The sequence below is a fragment of the Micrasema longulum genome, unplaced genomic scaffold, assembly GCF_059751315.1.
Source record: "Micrasema longulum isolate JH-2025_06_02 unplaced genomic scaffold, ASM5975131v1 h1tg000225l, whole genome shotgun sequence".
In the NCBI taxonomy this organism is placed as follows: Eukaryota; Metazoa; Arthropoda; class Insecta; order Trichoptera; family Brachycentridae; genus Micrasema; species Micrasema longulum.
In genome coordinates this window covers 1054865-1078587 of record NW_028277430.1, presented here as the reverse complement: position 1 = coordinate 1078587, position 23723 = coordinate 1054865, and the positions used below count along the sequence as shown (strand labels likewise).

At 35.5% G+C, this 23723-nt stretch overlaps 1 protein-coding gene across 2 annotated transcripts in view; it reads left to right on the top strand.

The window, feature by feature from the left end:
• The window catches only part of p120ctn (adherens junction protein p120), a 38824-nt gene that overhangs the window by 3125 nt on the left and 11976 nt on the right, over positions 1-23723 (top strand). Inside the window, exons 2-15 of one of the 2 annotated variants that reach the window (XM_088243714.1) lie at positions 2723-2828; positions 5038-5133; positions 6864-6992; positions 7899-8017; positions 9779-9980; positions 11160-11256; positions 13857-14030; positions 15431-15612; positions 17184-17343; positions 18812-19081; positions 19970-20148; positions 21358-21499; positions 21950-22122; positions 23250-23415. In XM_088243714.1, the coding sequence (XP_088099840.1) occupies positions 2723-2828; positions 5038-5133; positions 6864-6992; positions 7899-8017; positions 9779-9980; positions 11160-11256; positions 13857-14030; positions 15431-15612; positions 17184-17343; positions 18812-19081; positions 19970-20148; positions 21358-21499; positions 21950-22122; positions 23250-23415 (2195 nt within the window). Of the gene's footprint in view, positions 1-2722; positions 2829-5037; positions 5161-6863; positions 6993-7898; positions 8018-9778; positions 9981-11159; positions 11257-13856; positions 14031-15430; positions 15613-17183; positions 17344-18811; positions 19082-19969; positions 20149-21357; positions 21500-21949; positions 22123-23249; positions 23416-23723 lie in introns of both variants that reach the window. The other variant, XM_088243713.1, reaches the window with a different exon arrangement.

Sequence of the window (23723 nt, the reverse complement as noted above, 5' to 3'; positions counted from 1 at the left end):
ATTTTTGCTGCTTGGTAGCAAAAAAATATTTTAAATTTGTAATTTTGAATTCCCGTAAAAACTATCATTCCATTGCCCCCAATATGTCACGATTTTTTGTTTTTTTTCCCTTTATTAGGCCCTTCTACTAAAAAATGTTGACATAGGCCAAAAATAAGTTACAATAAACATAAAAACAACACAAAAAGAAAGGAATAACAATATAGATTTTTTTTTCTCTTTTTACTCAGTATTTTGCTGTTTTTTTCAATATGCTTTTTGCTATACACATATTATTTTTTTTTACTATGACTTTAAATATGTTTCTTTCTATGTATTCTGTTTTCACTACGCATTTTACTGGGTTTTTAAATATTTTTTTACTATGTTTTGTTACATTTTTTACTATGTTTTGTTACATTTTTTACTATGTTTTTACTACATCTATTACTATGTTTTTACTACATTTTTTACTATGTTTTTAACTTTGTCCACTACCTTTATAATTGTTCCCATATTTTGATTACTGTTTTTTTATATATTTTTTTGACTGTCTTCAAACGCTAGATAGATATAGTCAAAGCAACTTTGTATAAATTGTAATTTTGTGTATGTAATATAATATGATAATTTTTTTTTTTTTTAAAAAGATGCAAACAATAGACAACAAAAATATATCATGTTCATTTTCAACATTGTTCCAATCCATTCAAATTTTTATAGAACATCATCACGAATCTTAACGTCACAACTATCAATGTCGCGACATATTTTTTTAAGTAACATGTGAAAACATTTCTCTACAATATCCATGTTGATTTTGAAAATACAATGAATGATTCTAAATCCATTTTGTATATTTTTATCGGTATTCATAGTACGTGATATTTTCCTACTGTCTGTGTCCAGACTGATGAAAAATACAGTTATGTGTGTGAAATAGAATTTGAATCCAGGACGAGTGTTTCCGACTTGATGGTTACTTTCAGGTAAGAGGTGATTGGTCCACCTCGGTCGGCACATTTGCCTTCCATGCTCGATGTCCCGGGTTGGATTCCTGGTAAAATCGACATGAGATATTATTTATTGAGTACCAAATTTGTTGCGACGGAGAGGGACAACATTTTTGAGAAGGAAATATTGATGTCTAGGCATTTACAGGACTTATGACCTGCCATTGGCTGGTTTAAGTGGCCACTTTACACACTGTAACATTCACCATTCTGCCTATGTTTTAACATTTACATTTCCTCAACTCTTCCATCTGATGATTTTTGTGATTTAGAAGAGCTGAAACCTTTTTCACGTAGGTGAGATTCATCCAGCTGAACTAGGGAGTTATTTAGATCTAAATTTGTTGCAACAGAGAGGGAAAACATACGAGGAAAATATATGAAATTCAGTCTGTCTATAAAAATTTGGACATTTATTTATTTTATTTGGGAAATCAACAGTTCTACAAACATATTTATAGTAAACAAACAGATATAGTGTATTAACTCAGAACTAATAACAGATTTCCACATATTATACAAAGTTAGTAAATAAAATATATTACATATCAAATAAATACATATAAAAATGTTATTTTCATGTACTCGTAAATATTTTTCAATAATCAAAGAATTTTTTAATATTTAAGAACATTAAGTTACTGTAAATTGGGCGGGATTAGGACAAGAATGCTTGAAGAGAGGATAATGGGGGGGAAGGGAGATGTACATATTTATTATTATAATGTTTACTAAGTTACATGATGCATTTTTAGTGTTAATTTTAAATCTGACAGAGTGATGTTTGTGTAATCTATATTTTTAAATTTTGTATTGTACACTGAAAAAGTCCTACGAAAAAATACTCAAAATATTGTTGATTTATTGAGTATTTCATCCTTATTAACATAAATGTATTGTGATTTGGTTGCAATGGTCAGCGCGTTAGCCTACCATGCAAGAGGTCTCAGGTTCGATTCCCGATATGGTTGATATGAAATATTTATTTAAAAGTGTCTTTTCACACTAGAATATTTCATAGTCCCTGGACTGGCACCTGAAGCGTAAGACTGATCATCTTACTTTGATGCAACAAAAATGATCAAGATACGCTGCAATTGGTGTACCAATGCAGTGCCCTATGCACCTTTAGGTGCGGAAAGGGGATGATGATGATATATTTTTTTATATTTTTATATATTTTTCTATTTATTTTTATAGATTATCCATGTTTTAATATTGTTTTATATTTTTGTATATATCTTACTGAACTCATTATATTTTATATTGTAAAAGGCATTTGTGGCACAAGTTTTTTGACGAACATCAGTTTTTGGGTTGGATTTAAATGTCATTTTACACTTGAATATTTGATTGTTCCTGGAGCGTAAGACTGATCATCTTACTTTCATGTAACAGCTAGTCACAATACACCACATTTGCCCTATGCACCACGGGCGCAGGTAGGGGTATGATGATGAATAACTCTACCGACGACCACCTTCATACGAGCCATGAAAATGTAGTTGAATTATTATAGAAATAAAATATGTGTGATGAGTGATCTACAAATTTGGAATAACCAATGACTGGTTTCATGCTTTCGCAACATCTTCGAGACTGGTCCAGTCATATTACTCATATTTTAATTGTATAATAAATTACAATTATCTTCCACCAAGAATTTTCACTAACAAACTTGAATGCTTTAAATTAATTATGTTTATTAATAGTCGTGTTTGTCTCTTCAGAGGGCGAGCTGAGTTGCAACAGCAACAAGCGTACGAGCGGAGTAACGGCCACGCCGGGCCTGATGGGGGAGCGGGACAGCAACAGTTACCTCAGCATATGATGCAGGTCGATACTCCCTTCTTTTGTTAAGTTATTCTTGGTGAAACTCCCTAGTCGGGTAGAACCCCGCTGTACGACAACTGGATTCCCAGTTTCTAATAAGGATGGTATACTAAAAATTCTTACTCCTAATCTTCGCATAAAGTTATACTCGGTATAGAGCTAAAATAGTGATCATTGAAACTTATTCCACGCTTTTACCTGCGTCCAACATGGTATAGCGCTGGAATAAGCCCGTGATCTGTCACCTGTCACATTTTTCAGTAGTAAAATTTAGAAACGCTATCTTTTTAAATATTCTAAAGTGAAATATCATTTTTGAGTGTAAAAATGGTCATCAAATTTACATTGCATTCAGATAAATTATATTTAGCAGATGTTTTGACAATTATCCTTGTTATATTTTGCAGTATTATACATATAAGATTTATTATATTACATATTTAAATTTATATATAATCAAGTTGTAGTCCTGTAGCTAGTGTCTCGGACTCACGAATTAAATCTGTGGTTCGAACCCCACTCTACCCCAACTTGATTCCCATTTTCCAATAGTGAGTTATTTACAACTCGTTGAAAATGGCTCTCAAAATGAAATATTTGGGTAAAACACAAGAACGCAAATATTTATATAATAATTTTTTAAAAATATGCACCTAATAGTCTAAACATTTATCAATGGCATTTTTCTTATACCGGGTGAACAGTTTTTTAAAAAAATATTTTTAAAACATAATATATGAACAAGATATTATGCTCCCAGAAGTTATAAATGAACTCATTTGGGACCGTACATAAAATGAAAACATTTTTGTGACAATACAATGAAGTACTGTTCATCGATCAGCATAGAACAAATTATGGCCTAAATTCTCCAATGACCCGCCTTTGTCGTATTGTTAACTCAAGACAAAATCTGGACTTTTTTGGTTTAAGTTTACAACGATTTAAACGAGCACTAAATAAATAGTCCAGATCTTGTCTTGATGTCCCTTATGTTTGTCAATGCTTCTTTTCTTTTTTTAAATGTTTTAAACTATTCTTTTATTTTAATATTTAAACCCTATAAATTGTATACATGGACAATGTCCGTTGATAAATAAATAAATACATAACTGTACCTCAGAGGCAGACGCATGCAAATTCTAGTGTCAAATGTTCAAAAAAAGCCTTAAAAGTTATTTCTAATAATGCATAGCATCAATTTGTATTTTCAGTATCTTAATACATTGGTTGTTTCACTATAAGAATTACATTTCTTCCAAATCAATGGACAATTTCATAAACTGGATAAGAAAATTGAAATGTCATTTTGTAAAATTCTGGATTTGCATCCGTCTGCCTCTGAGGTACAGATAATATCAGTTACTACATTCCAAAACTGTAAGAAAACATAATATAAGAAACATAAAACACAGTATAATACCGGGTATAATATTCCTTGGTATAAGGACATCTATTAAGGCCCAGTGAGTTATTTATTTTTGTAAAAATAAAATAATATATAGAATTGTGACATGAAATGTAAGGAGGATACGTGGTTGAAAAAAATCAACTGTGTGGTGGGGTGAAAAGTAAATGTTTAGATATAATGTGTGTTTAGATATAAAGGAAAATTGGAAAAAGGGAATCGATTCAATGAAGCACGGTGATGCCCTGGTTCTCTCTTATGAGGTTCCAAATACAGATATAGCCTGCCCGGGAGTTGCCGCGTTTTGTGTCATGCGGAATTGTATAAAACGAGAAGGACCGAGAAAAATGTGGCATGACGAAATTCAACAAATATCAGAAGATAGACATGTCAAAGGCGGCCTCCGTGGTGTAGTGGTCAAGACGCTTGACTCACACACGGATGGTTCCGGGTTCGATTCCCGGTGAGAACACAAAAATTAAAAAATGTTATTTTTCTCAAGCCTGGGTATTCCGTGATAATAATATTTGGATAATTTATATAGCGCCATTTTTTGTGAAAATCACCTCAAGGGATGTAATTCACCACTGTAATTGGGCCTCCTGGCCTGTTGTGGTGAAAAAAATAAAATAATAAAAGTCATAATAATAGGCGTGAGATGTATGATGTAGAGGAAACAAGGTCTATATGCAAAGGCAGAGTTGTGTGGCTTTTTATGATTTTCGAGGAAACAGCGTGACGGTTTATTTGTGACTGTTTGTAGCTTTTCATTGCTTAAAACGTTATTCTCTTTGTTATTTGCAGGGAGGCGACTACCAAGTGTCGGGGATACCCGAACCGGAGTATGGAGGAATGTACCTGCCGCCCTCCACCCAGTACAACCACATGGGGCATATGACTGTAGGCAACACACATAAATATCCACACGTATGTCAGACAGTAGTAAATGTTCATCTATCGAATGGTAAAAGGGTGGCGATTACTATCGGAAGATGTGGAAGCCACATCTTCATAATGACAGTGTAGCTAAAGATAAAATTTTCAGATCGATTACAAAAATACATTATTGATATTGTATCTTCAAATTTAGGTAGTTGGAAAAGGTATAGGCATTTACTTTATTTATTCATACAAATACCATACAATACTGCCGTCATAAGAAAGAAGGACGCATCTAACATTTTTTTCGAAAATGAGTTAAATACATATTATTCGGAATCAGGAAAAAAATACGCATCTACTGATACTTGAATTATCTTCCTCAAATAACCACAACCCTATTATTTTCACTAATAAATGAGACTTAACTGCAAAAAGTCTTGAAGATTACTAAATATAAAAGGCTGTTCTGACTTACATAATTATAAAAGACTGATTAAAATACTTATTTTTTCTTCTATTCTGTTTTTAAAAACATCTGAAATGAATGTACCTACTCGTATTCAATTAAATTTAAGATATGCTGGTAATTTCGAAGTTAATTGATTATTAGGTCGGCGTTGCTAGTTTGAAAAGCAGTAAATGGCCAGTAACATATATTTTATTTAGTTGAGTAGAATCAATTGGCATATTAACACTAAGAAAGAAAGACATTTACTTAATCACTAAATTAAAGGGGCGTTTCTAGCCTGAAACGTCTTCTCATAGCAGTATAACATATTTTCTTGTATTTTATTTTCTAAAAAGAAAATGTCAATTTTTAAATATATAACGTCAAATTTATTAAAATTAATATGTATATTCCGTTAGGGCAATCCATAATACATACTGTCGCATAATAATATACTTAATTTGTGTAGTATTTTTCACACAGCGAACTTTTCAATTTCCGAGTTACAAAATATTTATTTTCTCCGTTTTTTGTTTTATGTAGAAACCTCCTTCTTTCCTATGACGGCAGAATACTGGGGAATAAGGTTTCTGAGTCTTTTCTATTTTATTTTATTTTATTTGGGAAATCAACAGTCCTACATACATATTTTTAGTAAACAAACAGATATAGTGTATAAACTCAGAACTAATAACAGATTTCCACATAGTATACAAAGTTAGTAAAGAAAATATATTACATATCAAATAAATACATATAATTTATACATATAAAAATGTTATTTTCATGTACTCAATAATCAAAGAATTTTTTAATGTTTATTTTAAGAACAATTAGTTACTGTAAATTGGGCGGGAATAGGACAAGAATGCTTGAAGAGAGGATAAGGAGGGGAAGGGAGATGTACATATTTATTATTATAATGTCTAATAAGTTACATAATGCATTTTTAGAGTAAATTTTAAATCTTGATGCTCTTTTACATCCCCCACCCCGCCTGACCTCTATCTTCCCCTCCGAAATAAGTTGGAGAAGGGCACACTTTTTATTGCGAAATATGCGACCAAAGTATGAGGCTTTTCTTCTTTTGACAGTGATCAGTAACTCTTTCTTTATGCCTGATGCTTAAACCACTTCATTGGAGTCACGATCAGTCCATTCTTCTGCACAACCATAGTTTGAATCTTGAATGACACTTGAATCTAGGTACACATCTTTATGTTCAGTGTCGTTCTGTAGTTTGCTACATGCGGTGATAATGTTGCTTAACTGTGCGTGTTGATGAGATTTTCATTTTCAGATGATGGGTGACGCCGGAGGCTACCAGCCGCACTATCAGCCCTACTCCCACTATGGAACCAACCCTTACGGAGCCGCCCCTCAGTACTTGTCTGAGGCCTCCCCACAGATGGCCCAGTATATGGGCCAGGTGAGTACACATTCTAGTTTGTCACTTTTGTTTGAGAGTTCACATTGTTACGTGCATTATTGGTAGTCTATAATTAAAATGAGGCCCGAAAATTATAATATTGTAACAACAAAATAAAATTTAAATAATAATAAATTCAGCAAATTATAATTTATCAAATAAGTTATTGAGTGATGTTTGAACCATTTATTTATTGCAATTTTTTTAATATCATATTTATGAATAATAAATGTCTGTAAAACACAACAAACCATCTATAAAATTACAACTAGAATACAAAAATGGCGGCAATAAATGTTCATAAAACACAATAAACTGTTTGTAAAATTATAACCAAAAAACACAAAAATGGCAAGTCTGTATAGCAAAAACACATAAATTTTTCCATCTTTAAAATTACAACAAAAAAAATACATGAACATGACGGCAATAAATGTCCGTAAACAATAAAAATAAACTGCCTGATAATTTCTAGGTTGGAATGAAGGTAGAGACTAACTTCAAACTCTTGAGCTGTCAGTTTTCAGTGGGGATTGCAAATTTTTCTGACGTTAATTACAGAAAGAAAAAAAACCCCCAAATTTGGGTTTTAGATGTAATAAAATATTCAAAATTCAATGGGACTTCAAAAATTATATGTAAATTGTGGGAAAATGCAAATTGCGGGGATGGGATTGTATTTAATTTAAACCCAGAACCCTGGATGGGTGTTTTCGATTCGTTAGCTACTCTGAGTAAAAATACTGAAAAAGGAAATCTAGTGAAAAGTAATCTGCCCCCTAGTGTAGTGGTTGGCGTATTTGCCTATGACGCTTGAGCTTCCAGGTTAGATTCCTGGCAAAGTTTATCAAATGATTGAGGTACAGAAAGATGATTGAAATGACAATTATTATTTTATTGCTCCAGGAATATGTGGAACGAGCGAGATCACCTAGTTCCCGCAGTGCCTCTCCCCCCCCGGGTCTCCTCGGGCCCCGGCTGCTCCCTCCCTCCCCCAACCCACATCTGCAGATGCACCCCACAAGGTAATTACATTTTTAGGTTATCGTCTTTTCCAGAGGATTGTAAATGATTTTAAAATTTGATGCAAAATTTCACACTTCTTTTTATCTCGTTTTAAGATTGCCAAACTTGTAATACCCGCAGTCAACTAAAGATGTACTGTTCTTTGACCGAGTAATATTGCTTATTCATACGTCTGGAAGTATTTATGGTGTGGCCGCTGATATTTTGACTTTTAATGATATTTTGACGTTTAATTAATCACTTTATTCAGCCAGTCTTTAAAATCATTCTTCTTCTCGCGGTGCCTTATCAGGTCACCCTGACATTGGCAATCACTACAACAAAAGCATCTCGGTCCTGCGCTATTCCGAGGCCAGGACCACTGCTTGTTGGATGTACTCGCCATAGTGATTCCTGGGAAAAGATGACCGAGTGGTTTCCTGCTGCCTTCTCTGGTGGATTTCTCTGTCGGGGTTACTTTCCCTTAGCTGGATGGTTCTGGTTTAGAGGCGCCAGAAACTCGCCTTTCATCCTCTCGTTATCTGCTGTGATCACACCGTTATGAGTGTGATCCCATTGCCCAGGGTTCGCGGCATAGAAGCTACACAGTTGGACTATTCAGTAGTGTTGCCGGTGGAATGCAACTGGGTGTTCACAGCATTTAATAGAATCACACCCGCCAGCAAGATGTGACTCACTGCAACCCTTACTGACGGTTTGAACCCCAATAAAAGTTAAAATCATTAACTGAATGCAAATAATAATAATAATGAGATCGATTGTGCCAATTTGCTTTCTGAAATAAATTTAACTTCTCTACTTTACCTCTCTTGACATAATACATTCTTGAACAACAATATTGGATATTTTATCAAGAACTTTCTATAATTTTATTATTTAATAATTTTTTTTCTTGTGTTTATTTATTTATTTCGATGTTACGCCTTTGACAAAGTATAAAATAATATTGAAAAACAATGTTAATGAAACAAAACACCTGTACACCGTATAGAAAATATAGATACATGAAATAAAATCAGCAGAAAATAAGGAAATAATAAAAAATAAATAAATAAGAAATTAAAACATAGGCATGCAGCAAATTAACGATAAATAAAGTGTTTAAATATAGAAACTATTGAAGTAACAGAGGCGATGTATCATAGCATAAACAGTAAAACAAGTATAACACTTAGTACATTTTTGTAATTTGGAGAAGAAGTGATTAAAAAGTAATGATTTTAATTTGTATTTTTTAAGTTTCCATGTTTGTTTGCTAACATGTGGAACCGTGGAATAGGTGAGTATTTGGCATAGTTTGAACTATGCAAATCAACAGCAAAAGAAGTATTTTGTCTCGTCCCACGCTGTCTCACATTAAAATTCACACAATTTAAAAGTTCGAGACTGTCAAGAACATTATTTAATAACTTGAAAAGCAGCACTAAATTTCCCTTGTATCACTAATACATATTAATTTTAACTGCTTCATTTAACATTTATAGTCTTCAATTGGAATGTTTAATTTGAAATTCATAAATCTTAAAAACTTGTGTTGGACCTTCTCTTTGTATTGAGCACACTCAATTTGCATTTTGTGATGGGTTAGACAGCCCCTAAAGTAATGCAGACCACAATTGTTAAATAAATATCGTAATGAGCCGTGTTTACAAATAATACCCTCATATTAATATTTTCAATTTTAATTATGTACTAATTAAAATGTCTGTCGAACGTAAGTAAACAAAAAAAATAATTAATAATATCCCCGTCTCCCTCAGGTACGAGGACGTGGAGAGCGTCAGCCGCCTGGCGCTGCCCCCGGAGCACTACTGCGGCGCCCCCTCCCCGCGGCCCTCGCTGGCCGACCAGTACGGCGGCGGGGGCCCGGGGGGCGGGGGCCAGGGGGGCGCGGCCCGCCCCGAAGCCGATCCCTCCATGTACCCCTACCAACCCTACCAGATGATGCCCATCGCCTTCAAGGTGAGAAATTAAAAATATTATTCGACTAACATCCTGGGATATCTTTGTTGCTGACTGTTTTTATAGGGACAAAATATCTCCTACCATAAAATTAATTAAAGATTTTGTGAGCTATGGCTGTCTTTTTCATTACCAATGTCTTTAGGACTGACCGCTATACTGCCTTCATAAGCAAAAGGGCGGCTTCATAATACAGTAAAACCTCGTTTTTACATTCCTCAATTTGACGTTTTCCCGCCTTTTACACCGAAATATTTAGGTCCCATTTTTTTTCCATGCATTCTCATTCAATTTCCTCCCCAATCAGCATTTTTCACGTTTTTCATAACCCCGGTTTTACGTCGAAATTTTTTTCATAACTCATTCGATCTGTCAAAAGACGAGCCGCGCGCCGCCGCGTGGATGCAGAATAAAATCGAGGTAAATAAAAAAAATTGTAAATTATTATCTCAAACTAAATTCAAAGTAGGTGCAGTGTAATTGACCATTTTGACATTTTACAAAATAGTGATATGCAGTTGACGCATGTTTAAGAAGAATAAAGTCTTTACATCGATAAATTACGATGCAGAAAGTTTAAAAAGTTGACAATATAAATATTATTTGATGTTATACGCACATAATGTGAAAAGGAGATAGTTTAAACAGTTATCATAAAAGTGTGAAACCGTCCGCGATGTAAATGACAGTTTTTTGTGGTGCTATACTAAAAAAAGTGATACCATATAAATAAAATTTCCCAATATTTAGGGAAAAAGTCGTATGCATTTTATGCATGAATTTTTTTTTAATTCAATAAAAAACAACACATTGCAGTATTGTTTGAAAAAATACAAAATATTTTTAATTATATCATTGGTAAATATGAATAATCCCCAATTATGACAGTTCTTACAATTTTTCTGCAGTATATTTAGTATAATCTTGTACAATAATTATATTTTAATGAATTTTCATTTTTTCCATACATTTTTCATTTCCTCACTTTAAAGTTTTCCTCAGTTTTACACTTTTTTGGTTGCTCCCTTGAAAAACGTAAAACAGGGGTTTACTGTATGTAATAATAGTCTCTAGAATGTTCAGTAAAACATCAAATACATATTAATATTATTTTCATGCAATATTTTCAGTAGTTGCAAAACTAAACATATAATATTCAAAAATTTTCTTTTCCTTTAGGATTCCCAAAATGGCCTAAGTCTCGGGAGTGCAGGCGGCCAGTCCATGTACGGGGATGAAGAGGAGTTGCAGAAGCAGATGGCCGGTATGACAATGGGTGAGGAATTGTATAATTATTTTACAATTATTTTTGCCTTAAATATTTTTTATTTTTAAAACATATTTGTCCCGATAAACTATTAAAAAATGTTAACAAATAACAACGGGGATGGAAAACATTTTAGAAAAGAGAATATGGAAGTCTAGGCATTTACTGGGCTTATGACTTGTCATTGACTGGTTGGTGAATGTGCATTTGCGGTCGTAGGCCCTATGGCATGGAATGCTCTCCCAGCAGAGATGCGAGGCTGAGAGAGTAAAATCATGTTTCGGAAAAAACTTGAAACCACTTGGATGCCCAATTTTAAAAAAAAATTGTATTTCTGAGATATTTTAAGTTTATGTGTTTATTTTGTTCCTGAAATGTTAAACGACAGAATTTCAAAAAATTTAAAATACGTATCGTAAAGTTTTTCTTCTTTATTTTAAGATAAAAAAATACAAAATTGTTACACGTTTCGTTACAAAATTATTGCTTGTATAAAAGTGGACTTAAGCCTAAGGTCAGGACTTTTTAAAGGTCGGGATTTTTTAAAAGTATTTAAAGGACCAAGGAATTTTTTTACTGGAAAAAGACTTTTTGATTTTTTGAAATTGAAATAATATTTTGAAAATAATTTTTCAAGTACAAAATTCGATATGGGTGTTCTTTAATGAAACATTAATTAGGTAAATGTATAGTTCACAAAATGCTCTACACGGCAGTGTTGTCAACTCAAAACCGATAAAATTGGACTTAGGCATTTTTTGAAATTGGGCATCCACTTGTTCTCTAAATCATTTAAATTTAACCAACCATTTGAATAAATCCGTAGCATGTGATAACGAAATAAATTGTTTTACTTAAATTACAAATTTTAAAGTTTCAATTAAATTCATTTCTCTAAAGAATCACTTTGTAAAGTGCCCTTGAGGTATTCTATTACAAAAATGGCACTATATAAGTTATCCATAATAATAATATTAAAGAATATGTGAATGCATTCCATGTGTATATAAATTCTTGTGTTATGTTGACATGGCAATTTCGCTTTACAAAGAACAGCTGTTTGGCAATCACAACACAGGTGGCTAAAAACTTAGCTTCGAACATTTCTTGACTCATGAAATAATGCTTACCTGCCTAACGTTTCCGGAAATCACTGTGATAATGCAATTTGACAAATATTTCTCATGCATTTTTAATCAGTAGCGTATGTTTTCCAATAGTAAGTGTTGGCTCTTGAACTCGGCTAAGGAATTATTTGATCAAGTTTCATAATTATTCATTTAAATTTCACCGAAAACATGTCACAGTGTCTTAATGAAACACATGGTAATGTTTTGTCTGTTTTTATTTTGTATAATAATATGGTTGTATTATGCCTATCGTCACAGTTAATAATTTTTGCGACTAAATCAGACTTCTGTGTCCAGGCGGATGAAGAATACAGTTCTGTGTGTGAAATAGAAGAACCAGGAACATAGATGAGTGTTTTGAACTCGATGGCTGTTCTCGGGTAAAATTCTCAAATAAGGAAATCGATTGGAGATATATCCTTCTAGTTGTATAGTGAATGGCGCATTCGCCTTCCATTTTTAAGGTCCCGGGCTTGATTCTTGCCAGGGTGGACGTGAAACATTGATTTTAAAGGTTATTTAAATTTTAACCTTTTTTTAAATATATATATATTTGGACCACTGTATTTAGTAGCCTTATGTGTCATGTACAAGGCTAAGGTACTCAGAAAAAATCGGTTTTGTTTGTCTTGGAAATGGGATGTTCGATCACTGATTTTGGTTTATTACCTTTATGAGTCCAATCACCATTGTTGTAAAGTCCAAGAACAGTGGCGCGTGATAACTACTTTTAACTTAAAAACAAAAAAGAATAAAAAAATTTACCTTACCTAACCTTTATGTAATAGATGATTCGAAATACGCTGTATTTGGTTTATAAATGCAGTGCCCTATGCACCACTGGGTGTGGAAAGGAGGCTGATGATGATGTTTGGCTTATTTCTCATGTGGCTTGCTTAGTGTTGACTTATTTTGAATACAACCCAAGTTTTTTTTTCTGCATTTGAGATTATGATTGAATATTTTTAACTTCACAAAATAGCATATTCCTCGGAGTAATAATTCTCTAGAGGAGCCATTAAGCTCTTTTGCATAGAACAAAAGCGTTCCAAATTTTTTGTTTGCTTTTAGTTTAACAAGAAACGTGTAACGGACGGTTTCGGTTCGCACTTGCAATTCTCAACTCAAGTACTTACGGCCCATTGTATTTCTGTAATCTGTAGCTAACTTCGTGGTCAATAATCATAAAATGGTTTTTCCCCCATGTAGGCTATGAGGTTTTTACTCTAAGGCATCTCCATATTTCTGTCCTTTGAACAATGAAATTGTTTTTGACGAAGAGACAAAATACATTGTTCAAATAACGCATATCTCAAAGAAGATATATATTTTTTAGAAAACAGCATAATTACTGATTCATTTTAATTGTCTCCTATAAAGTTACCATTTGTGACCTACGTTGTATTCAAATGAAGGCAATGTATTTCAAAGTTAAGGACTATCATAAGTGTAAAATTAACTGATGGCGTTGTTTTGCAGGCATGCTCAGTGGTGGCGGGGACGCCCCCCGGCTGCAGTGGAGGGACCCCAACCTGCCGGAAGTGATTGGCTTCCTCGACTCCCCGAGTCCTGTGGTGAAGGCCAACGCCGCAGCCTACCTCCAGCACCTGTGCTACATGGACGACCCTAACAAACAGAAGACGAGAAATCTAGGTATTCATTCTACCTTTCATTCCGTCATATCCTGCACTATGGGCAATGGAGATATTAATTAATCAATAATATAATTTAAATTGTCTGTTTATGTGTTCAGGCGGGTAGAGTGAAATAGAACCATAACCCTGGACGGTTGTTTTCCTTTCGATGGTTACTCTCAGGTAAAAATACTGAATAAGAAAATCGAGTGGCGGTGAGTCCGCCTCGTTGTCTAGTGTTTGGCGGGTTTGCCTACCATTCTTGATGTCCTGGGTTCGATTCCTGGCAGGGTGGATGTAAAATACTGATTATTTCATTGTTCCAGTGCCTCGATTATGAACGCTATCTTCATTTGTATATATCGAGACGGTATACTTAACTTCTGTACTATCTGTGTCTTACCTCGGTATGTTCTACCCACTTGTCATATCCACATCATATGATCGAAACAAGTCAATGGAATGACCGCAAACAACTAGTCCGCGTTCCTTACATCATTAACATTTAAAATAGTTCTCATTTATATTTTAAATAGGCTTCTGTAATAAAAAGTGCTCACTTCAAAGCAATTATAAACCCCCTTTAGCTATATCGACATTGAACTTGGGCCTTCTACTACCACTACCATCACGCCATTTCTCCGTAGGGGTAGGCAGAGAGAATGGACCGCCACACACGTCTATCCTGGCATATATTCCTAGCTTCTTCCACATTTATACATCTTGTCATACATGCCCTTCAGTTCTGTCTGCTTTTGACATGACCTGACTTAAGATTTCGGTTTATCTGATCATGCCACGTCTTCCTTGGTCGTCCTCGTCTCACGTTACTATTCATTTTGGCCATATATACTTGTTTTATCATTCTTTCATCGTTCATTCATTCTACATGAACAAACCATCTCAGAGACCCTTTCTTAATCTTATCAATTATACTTGACTCAGATTTACACTCTCGCCTGATTTCATCATTCGTAATCCTATCATACATCGATTTCCCACACATTCGTCTAAGAGATCCTTCTAATTTCACAAAATATCCCCTCGGTCGTGTATTCTGGCCAAATGTGAAAATTTCACCCAGTTTCCAAGTCATAATGCAGCATTTATAAGTTTGAAAAAGGTCACCTCTTGCTAAAGTCTCCACAGCCTATCCTCATATTTGGAGCAATTAATTAATAGCAAATCGGCACTGAAACTTTTATGCAAATTACTTTTCCTAAATGGTTGTATTCTTTAATAAATTTTTCAGTTTCTCCGTAGAAAATCTTTGTCTCTTTCTAACTCTTTTCCAATGTGTCAAGTGGCGCCCAACGTTTATTATCACAGATGCTCCCGTCCGCCATCTGACTACCGATCTATGGAAGAATATTTTTTCTTTTCTTTTTCATCGAGTTAATGGTGTTTCTCCTTGCGCAGGCGGCATCCCCCCACTGGTGCGGCTCCTGTCGCACGAGGATCCCATGGTGTGCCGCAACGCGTGTGGGGCCCTGCGGAACCTCTCCTACGGCCGCCAGAACGACGAGAATAAGCGGGCCATACGCCAAGCCAACGGTATTCCCGCCCTCACCGCGCTGCTGTGTCGAACGCACGACCTGGAGGTAAACATATATCATACATTGCTCTTCACATATTTTTTTTATTAATTTTTTTAATTTTTTTTTTTTTACAGTATACATAAGAGGTAAAACAGAGTATTAAAAAATAAAGGATAATTACATAAAAATGAAATATATATTAACAGTAAAAGTAGTAAAAAAAATAATCCTACAAAGGCATGGCCTGTTCGTGGGTATACAAGAAATGTTTATGAATTTTTGCTATATTATATATTAAGTCTTCTAAATATTATAGTATACTTAAATATGTATTTAAAGTGTAATAAATGTATCTGAATTATTGTATAATATGAAATAAAATTAATAAATAAATATTATAAAGTGGCCTCTTAAATCAGCCAATGACTTCCATATTCCAGTCTCAAAAATGTTTTCCATCTCCGTTGTAATAACATCGACGCTGGAAAGGCTATTTACTTTAAGCGACATTTTGCAAACTTTACAGGAGAGCCATTTAAAAATTAAAAATTAATTTAAAAAAAATATATACCTCCATTCATAACATCATCTATAGACGGGGTAAACAACAACAACAAACCATCACGCCGTTTCTCTGTAAGGCTAGGCAGAGATGATAGAACGCTACAACACTATCTTTGCATACAGATCTCGCTTCCTTTACATTCATACATCTTCTCATGCACGCGCGCCGATTATTACAACTTTTGACATGTCCTTCTTCAAGTATTTGTTGGATTTGGTCATGCCATGTCTTTCTCGGTCTTGCTGTATTTCTGCGTCCATTAACATTCGCATTGTAAATATTCTTAGCCGTTCTTTCGCTGTCCATTCGTTCTACATGTCCAAACCAGCGCAGAGCCCCTTTCTTGATTTTGTCGATAATGCTTGTCTCAGCCTTACATAATGTATGGATCTTAACATTTTTGCATCGCGAGATCACATTTCGACAGCATTTAGCCCTGTTTTTCCAAGTCCATACTTCGCTCCCATACATCAGGGTCGGGACCAGGACTCCGTTGTGAACTGCTAATTTTGCCTCTTGTGACAAACACATTTATTTGCCAAGGTTGATTTAAGTACGCCGTTAACTCTGTTCCCGGCACTCACCCTCCTTTCAATATCTTTCTCAGTCACTCATCCCTAGTAAACATACTTCCCAGATACACAAATTCCTCTACTTGTTTTAGTATAACTCCATTCACAGTGATTTCACATTTCGTTATACTTTCATTTCTTTTAAAAACCACCACATTATATTTTATGTGTATTCGCCTATTTATACAAAATATTTTACAAGTCCCGTGTCGTTTAATGTAATTAGAGTAAAACCTCATTTTTACGTTCCTCAATTTTACATTTTCCCGCTTTTTACACCGAAATGTTCAGGACCCATCTTTCTTCATACATTCTCGTACAAATATTCCCCCCAGTCATTGGCAATAATGCACGCCGACTTACGAAATGTGATTGTTTTGCAGCCTTTAACTAGTCATAAATAACTGATCCTAGAAAATACAAGTCAGATTGTGGTATACCGGTGGGTGTGACGCTACTACGGGACACAAACTGATTAAATCGATGATTATTTGCAGGTCAAAGAGCTGGTGACGGGAGTAATATGGAACATGTCTTCCTGCGAAGACTTGAAGCAGCACATCATCGAAGAAGGGGCCCACGTCATCGTGTCACAAGTCATCATCCCCCACTCCGGCTGGCACGCCACTAGTCCAGGGGAGACCTACTGGTCCACAGGTAAGACCACGAGGGTAGTACTTTAGATGCGAGAAAGTGTAAATGCAAAATATTGTAAGAGATTTTTCATCAAGGGATATTCAATTTCTGAAGAGATTAAAATTATTTTTAAACTAGCACAAAACTGTCAGTGCCGTTTCGTAAGATAATAATACTTCAAGTGCTCTTTTATCGAAAATGATTCTTCGCAACATTGAAGTTAATTTAACAATTAAAACCATTTATTTTGTCATCATATGCTAAGGACTGACAAACTATTGGCTTGTAGCTTTATATTCCTTAGCTTATAGTAGTCAAATTATGAAGAAATAGTGAGCCCCAGTATCAGCCGATTCAAGCTAATACTGGAATAAATCATATAGATAAATGGACCTTTATGCATCACCGATTTGTGGACAGCATGGCTTGAATGAATAGATACATGTGATCCATCAATTGCATTATAATAAATCAAGAATGTGTTGACTTTTATTGCAACAGAGAAGGAACACATATATATGCGCCCAATGGGCATTTTTAAGGACATATTTATACGTAGAAAATTATTATACAAGAAAGTAGAAAGACACAATGGTATATAGAAGACTTGGTGGGAGTGGAAGCGAGAGAGAGGTGTTTATAATTGAATTTGATTCAGTGATTGTTTGAAAGAAGACAACTAGTTATCAAAGAAATCAAGACTGGTATGTTTGTTGGCAGACCTGAGAATTCTGGGCATAGGGGAATGAAAACCATAGTTAGTTCTATGGTTATCGGTATGAAAGAGTAAGTTTTGTCTGAGGTTTCTAGTTGGGATATTTAATTTTATTGAGCTCAGTAGTTCAGGCGCATCAAAGAGTGAGTTGAGAATTTTAAATAGGACTAGAAGGTCGGATTTATTTCGACGGTCTTGAAAAGAATATATATTTAAGCTAATTTCTAACGCATTATACGTATATATTAGTCTCTGGATAAGCCCAACCTCCAGCCTATCTTTCTTAAAAATCAATGTTGAACTGATTCAATATTTTTGATGTGAACATCATAATATTGAGACCAGATAACAGAGGAATACTCTAGGTACGGGCGAACTAGGGAACAGAAGAGAGTTTTAAGGGTATTGATATTTTTTAAGTCAGTTGTGCTTCTGTTAATAAATCCAAGGAGTTTTAAGGATTTATTGATAACATGTTCAATATGAATTGTAAAAGAAAGTTTAGTGTCAAGTATAATACCTAAATCTCATATACTAGACACGATGACTAGATGATAATATTTCATCGTTCGGTGAGTAGTCATATATGATTGGATTTTCCAGATGAAAAAAATCTCATAACCTTGCACTTACTTAAGTTGAGATGTATAGCATGTATAGAAGTCTGTCATTGTCGCGTTGAGCGTGATTCAAACCTCAGATCTCCCGATCTGGAGTCCACAACCCGCCTCTAATATGTATATTTTCTCAATAACATATGAACTCTCTGTTTAGTGTTCCGCAATGCGTCGGGCGTGCTGCGCAACGCGAGCTCGGCGGGCGCGGCGGCGCGCGCGCGGCTGCGCGCGCAGCCCGGGCTGGCGGAGGCGCTGCTGCACGGCGTGCGCGCGGCGCTGGCGCAGGCCGCCATGGGCAGCAAGATCGTGGAGAACTGCGTTTGCACGCTGCGCAACCTGTCCTACCGCTGCCAGGAGGTGCAGGACCCGCACTACGACCGGCGGCCGGAGCCGGGGCAGGCGCGCGCTGCTGCCACCTCCTCCAAGGGTAATATTACAATACTGCGTACATCATCATCATTACCTTTCCGCATCTAATGGTGCCTAGGAAACTGCATTGGAACACCGATCGCAGTGATCTTGATCATTTTTGTCACATAAAGGTAAGATGATCAGTCCCCCACGACCCCCACACCTTCACAGCGGGAAACTACGAATTTAAAGTGATCAAGTCCTTAACATGTGTTTCGTCTTAATGGTGTTGGAACTTGGCAGTCATGTACATCGATATGTAGAAAATACATTTTGTTTAAAACTTTCCTTTATTTTTCTTACAAATTTAACAGTACAATATTGCGTAAAGATAAGAATCCCCTGGAAACAGAAGCTGTTTATAAACTAAGTTGCCAAGGATGTGATAAAGTGTACATAGGACAAACAGGGCGCACAGCAAAGAAAAGGATTGACAAACACAAAAGAGCGTGTAAACTTGGGCATCCTGACAAATCTGCAATAGCGGAACACTTTACAGACACCGGACATTTTTTCGCATTTGAACCAAAAATTTTGCATAAACGCAGTAATTACAGTGCACGAATAATAAAAGAGTCAATTGAAATACACAGACACCCAAATAACATAAACAAAGACGACGGGCTGAAATGAAACTCAACATGGTTCCCAGCACTACAAACTACAAAAATGAATAGAAATGTGCCTACTGCCGACTGCGACATGGTACAAATTACTAGTATTCAAACACACACTTTATTCTACAAAAACACTCAGTTTACCCTGAAGATGGCTCCTGCAACGGTAGCCGAAACGTCTCTCCCTATAACGGCATTCGAGAAAATCAGTGTTGCTATTTGCAAAAGCTTTTAACCCATCCGTTATAATATTATTAACATTAGTTGAGAAATTGGTATTTCAACAGGCGACAACCTGGGATGTTTTGGCGGCAGCAAGAAGAAGAAGGAGGGGCAGTCGGGGGCCTCGTCCGCCTCCACGAGCCCACACGGCCGGGGCTCCGGGGACACGGTGGAGCCGCCGAGTGAGGAGGTGCCCCCGCCGCAGCCCATCCCCAAGGGGACGGAAGTGCTCTGGAGTCCGGAGGTAAGGGGGCTTCTAACAATTATCATTTGTCCGCCTTCTTCATGGTGTTCCTACGCCTGTTCTGCTGTGCTGATTCTACGCGACCGTCATTTAGCTTTGCTGTTCTTTCTGCGATGTCAGTAACTTTTGTTCGGCATTTAATCTCCTCATTTCTTATTCTATCACGAAGCCTGACGCCCAGCATTTGTTTTTCATTTTCAATGCCCAAGATTAAAGGCGGCTCTTTGTTTCAAAGTATATATTTTACAAAGTTTGGTGTTTCACCTCTGACCTATTTCAAAGTAGATGAGAAAAGGTTGTTGTACCATATTTTTCGACATAGTCCCAGTTTGTATGCACTGTTTTCATTTTTTTGATGATTGATTTTAAAAAAAACAATTAATTATTCTAAATTCATTTCATATATTTGTTTCTTTAAAATAAATAAATATATTTTTATCGGTATTCGTAGTATGTGATATTTCCCTATTCATTTTTTTATTAAATGATATAAATCTGAAGATTTCTGAAGTGAACCAAAAACAAAAAAAACGTTTAAATTTATTTCAACAGAGAGGGAAAAAGTTTTCGAGAAGGGAATATGGAAGTCTAGGCATTTACAGGGCTTATGACCTGTCATTGGCTGGTTTGAGTGGCCACTTTACACACTGTGTACCTAACATTCACCATTCTGCCCATGTTTGAACATCCGGTGAATGTTACACAGTGTGTAAAGTGGCCACTCAAACCAGCCAATGACAGGTCATAAGCCCTGTAAATGCCTAGACTTCCATATTCCCTTCTCGAAAACTTTTTCCCTCTCTGTTGAAATAAATTTAAATACGAACAACTCCCTAGGGAGGAAATCCAGCCAGTCTGCAAGCATTTGGACATAATCAAACATTATTAAAAAAAATGTTATTGATGCCAAAACAAACCATACATAAAAACCTACCTACCTAAACGATAGCGTAATTCAAAACCATCTCTAAATCTTGCAACAACAGATTTTAATTATACTACTTGACACCGCAAACTTAGCATTCTCCATAGAGTTGGTGAAGCATAATTAGAAATCTCACAATTCTTGATTCAAAGTTTTTCGCAAATATCTCCGTAACGCCTTCAATGGAGATTTCCAAGTTTGCTTCTATTACCCTCAATTGTTTGAAAATATCTTTTCACATATTATATACGCATTTAGTAACATGTTACTATTCCATTCCTCAGGTGGTTCCTCTGTACATGGCGCTGTTGCAGAGCTGCTCCAACCCGGAGACCCTAGAGGCTGCCGCGGGAGCCCTACAGAACTTGGCCGCCTGCTACTGGCAGCCCAGCATCGACATACGGGCGGCCGTTAGGAAAGAAAAAGGTACCCCACGTCGCCATTTATTCATCATTTCCCCATCTCCACCCAGCCATTTTCTGCATTGGCATTTTGATAGAGGCATATCTAGAGCATTGTTGTTACATGGAAGGTAAGGCGATCAGCCTCATGATTCCAGTGCTAGTCCAAGATCAATGAAATATTATACTTTTAAAACCAATATTTCACATCTGCCCTGGCAGCAATTGTACCTAAGACCTCAAGAATGGTAGACGAATGCGTATTGGAGAGTAGCTATCCAGTCAAAAACAGTTCATTCAGGGTTCTGGCTCTTTTTCATACTCAAAATTGTTTTCTTTATCCGTCTGGACACAAAATTCACCATTTATTTGTTTATTTCAAAGAGGATTTCAGGATTGGATTTTTTCCGTGTGGAGGAGGGATAACTAAACTTATTTTTCAATTATTTGATTTGAAAATAATTGTGTTTTTCAGGTCTGCCAATCCTTGTAGAACTGTTGCGAATGGAGGTGGATCGTGTGGTCTGCGCAGTAGCCACAGCCTTGAGGAACCTGGCCATCGATCAGCGGAACAAGGAACTCATTGGGAAATACGCCATGAGAGATCTTGTACAGAAACTGCCCGGTGGAAACCCACAGCATGATCAGGTAATATTCGGATTATCAAAAACTCAACAATATTTTTAGTCATTTGTCCAAATCGTAATGGATTCTGGATTCAATTTGACCTTCTAAGCTTGACTTCATTTTTTGCCGCGCAACTGACGCTTAGGACTTAACTTTTGTTTTATGCAAGGTTTTATCAAATATTGATATATTTATCTTGATATTGTATTCAGGTGACTTTGACTATCCTTCCACTGAAGATAACATTACCACAAATAATAACAAAATCAGAATGAATAAAACAACACTTAGAAATACTATATTATGAAAATAGTCATAAACGTTTGACACAATCATCATTATTTATTTATTTATATTATTAGGTAAACAAATATTATGTACACAAATATTGCCAATTTCTTTGTATATTAGTTAGTGTAAGAAACTCATGCACACACCAAAAAAATTGTTTACACTTAATACAATAATTTAAATTATGTTCAATATAATAAATGTAAAAGAAACGAAATGAAAAAATATTTATATAATAACAATGTTAAATGTCTGTTCCTCTCAAAATTTCTATAATTTTTGACCTAAATTTACATAAATATCAGCCTTGGTAAATATATTGTTATATTGGTCGCATATTCTAGGTATTGTAGATTGTTTAAAGTAGTTTGTTGACGCGTTTTCTGTGTAAAACAGAAGATTTTGTCTTCTCGGTCTAGATGGCACACGGAATGGAAGTCTTTGAAGTAGGTTAGGAGAATCAATTTTATTATTTATTCATTTGAATAAAAATAACTGGTCTAACATTATTCTTCGATTTTTAAGAGAGTTTATTCCATGGTACTGCATACTTTCAGCATGATTAGATTATCACATATTTATGTTTTTTTGTCTATCCTATCGATCATTAATAATTTTTTTTTACAATTTTTTACTTATAATTTATCAAAACATACATAGTTAATATTTTTGAATAAACTATTGGTAACACTACACATTAATCTGATTTGTATGAAAAAATGTGATGAAAAAAAAAGCGTGGTTTGAGTTTAGAAATAGATCTTAACTGAGATCGTCATGTAATTTTTTTTATAATTTTCTACCCACCTTAGCTGCATTGCTGAATTAAAATTCCAATTCCGCTCGTGTCATTTCAGGGCACGTCGGACGACACGATAGCCGCCGTTCTGGCTACCCTGAACGAGGTGATCAAGAGGAACGCCGAGTTCTCCCGCTCCTTGCTAGAGACGGGCGGAGTGGACCGCCTGGTGGCCATTACGCACCAACGTACCAAATATACTCCCAGGGTGCTGAAGTTTGCGGGTAAATTATTTGGTTTTAAGAAATACAATGTATAATTTATTTTATCATGGTGAAGAGATTGTCATACCCTCTCACTTCTGTTCACTGAACTTAATACTCCTAATGCTCCACTTTGCGAAAAATTTCAATGCTTATCAGTTTATGTCTGTAGGATTAGGTTGTTGAGGGTTGGTGGAGCTCCTACCCCAGTTAGAGACTGACAGAACACACGAGGTTGCTGTTTAATGCATATTTATTACATGGAGAATAAATAATGAATTGTGTCGCGCGAGTGTTACGGTGATGAGGAGTTGAAGTAACTGCATTTG